We start from the raw sequence: 2,616 nt of genomic DNA on the forward strand, positions 1-2,616 counted from the left end.
TTTGATCCATTTTACAATTAAATTCAACAAAGATTTATTAAGCATATATGTGCTAGCCACATGCATTCATTAATATTACTCCATTCGCTGTCATCCTTTAAACAAATTTTTATTGATACCTTACAATATGCAGTACTCTGTGCTGAGGGATACCAGGGACACAAAGAATAAGGCGTTAACCTTCGTTTAAAGACAGTACAAAACAGTGGACCAGAATTTACACAAATAACTGTAACTCAGTAGCAAGTGATAAGAATCATGAAACAGGTGCTGGAGGCGGGCAGGCAGGTTTGGGGAAGGAGTCGTGAGTTGGAAACCCGATGCGGGGAAGGGGATTCAGAAATGGCTTCGGCTGGAGGAGGCAACTGCGCCGTCATCACACCAGAGGTGGACCACCCTCAGAAGCAGCCTTTCCTAATTGGGGTGAGTGGAGGCACTGCAAATGGGAAGTCAACCGTGTGTAAGAAGATCATGGAATTGCTGGGACAGAACAAAATAGACCACCTTGAGCAAGTAGTCTGCCTTGAGCAATGTGCTATTTTAAAGAATTATCTGTAAGTGATCAAACTGACAACAGCAACTCAAAAGGTTAGATGAGAATCTTAGATGACAGTAAGTTTATGTTAGTGGTAGAAGAATAATTTAGAAAAAGATAGCAAGAATGGTTGCATAGAAGTGAAGAATGTAATCACCATCACTGCATTGTACATGCAGAAATTGTTAAACTGGCTTATGTTTTGCTGTGCATATTTTCACAGCAAAAGTTGGTCATCTTAAGCCGAGACAGGTTCTATAAGGTCCTGATGGCAGAACAGAAGGTGAAGGCCTTGAAGAAACAGTACAATTTCGACCACCCAGATGCTTTTGATAATGACTTGATGCACGGGACACTGAAAAACATTGTGGAGGGCAAAACTGTTGAGGTCTCCACCTATGATTTGGTGACCCACTCTAGGTTACTGGAGACAACAGTGGCCTACCCTGTGGACATTGTTCTCTCTGAAGGCATCTTGGTGTTCTACAGCCAGGAGATCAGGGACATGTTCCACCTGTGCCTCTTTGTGGACACCAACTTTGATGTCAGGCTGTCACGAAGGGTTCTCCAGGACGTGCACTGCAGGAGGGACCTGGGCAGATTCTAACACAGTACACCACCTTCATCAAGCCAGCCTCTGAGGAGTTCTGCCTGCCAACAAAGAAGTATGTCATCGTGATCATCCCTCGGGGAACTGACAATATGGCTGCGATCAACCTGATCATGCAGCACATCCAGGACATTCTGAACAGTGACATCTGCAAATGGCACCGAGGAGGGTCCAATGGCCAGAGCTGCAAGAGGACGTTTTCTGAGCCCAGAGACCATCCTGGGGTGCTGACGTCTGGCAAACGGTCCCAGTTAGAGTCCAGCAGCAGACCCCACTGAGGAGCTGGAGTTTATCGCTCCCTCAGCACAAAAAAACAACAAAAGCCTCCTGGGCAGGCCCCTGGTAGACACATGTATGGTGACTGGGCCTGCGGATGCCCACCCCTCCCCTAAAACATGGCCACCACTTCTTTCCACATATGTTATAGGGGGACGTTGTTACTCAAATGAGATGTGGTAGGATAGTAGTATGGCATTCAGGGGTTTCCTCCTGCTTTCTCATGCTAAAGGAGTTTAAAGAATATCTAGGTTGCTGAGAAATGCGGGAAACTCCATGGTAGTAAGCCTGTTCCACAGGAGTGCAAATCACATTTTTTTTTTTTTTTTTTTAAAAAAAAAAAAAAACTGAGGAAACAGCCAGGACTGGCTGGCGCAGTGTTTCTGAGACTTTGTCACAGTGAACCCACAGGAAGGGACACATTTTACAGTGTGATCCAGTTCACACACATGAATCCCTGAACCCTAAGTTTCAGGAGACACCACTTCCCCTTTGTATGAGTTACTCATCCTCATGTTTTCTATTTTATTCTATTTCACAACCACGAGTTGTAACCTATCAACTTAATTTCATGACCCACTCATGAGTGGTGATCCAGTTTGATAAACATGGATCTGAGGAGCACTGAGCCCCCAGGAAGGAACCCTGGGTGTCCTGTTTACCGGGGCCTGTAAGTCCACTTGGCCCCTGTGTGGCATGGTAGAAGCAGCTGGCAGTCTCACCTAGTTCTGGCTGCAGTGTGCAGTGTCTGCAGCAGAAACCCCTGCATGGGCTGGGGCCACCTGAGCCCCAGGTGCTACCTGAGCACAAGCTGTTCCTCGTGTAGGTCTGCCAAGGGACCTGCTACATTGTTGAGGTTCAAGTGAGTGTTGCTGCGTGCATCAGTCAGTAGGCCTATGCTCACCAGAATTCACGGCAAGGGTCATTCATAACTGGTGACCTTCACCCTGTGGTGCCCTAGTTCATCTTTCTTCCCACATAATGGCCGTTTCTGTAGAAGTCATCCTGTCCACAGCTGTGACCTAAGCTGCGTGGGTACTTTTGATTACTTTCTGTCGAGTAACTCACCAAAGTCATGAGACATGATGTTTGTTAGCTCCTGAGACTAGGTTCTGATAAGAAGCTGTGTAGCAGTTTTGTCAAACTTTTTGTGCTCTTTTGGAGTGAAAATTAAATAAACACAAAACACTAATGC

The 2,616-nt window shown here is 46.1% G+C and overlaps 1 protein-coding gene across 1 annotated transcript; it reads left to right on the forward strand.

The window, feature by feature from the left end:
• The first annotated feature begins 342 nt into the window (after nt 1–342).
• Nucleotides 343–1,423, forward strand: LOC103202683 (uridine-cytidine kinase 1-like). The gene is given in 3 exon segments (XM_007947599.1): nt 343–513; nt 759–1,128; nt 1,131–1,423. Coding segments are annotated over 3 exon segments (834 nt in total).
• Nucleotides 1,424–2,616: the final 1,193 nt, after the last annotated feature.

This window comes from Orycteropus afer, unplaced genomic scaffold, assembly GCF_000298275.1.
Source record: "Orycteropus afer afer isolate SDZICR_OR568_19922 unplaced genomic scaffold, OryAfe1.0 scaffold00192, whole genome shotgun sequence".
Classification (NCBI taxonomy): domain Eukaryota; kingdom Metazoa; phylum Chordata; class Mammalia; order Tubulidentata; family Orycteropodidae; genus Orycteropus; species Orycteropus afer.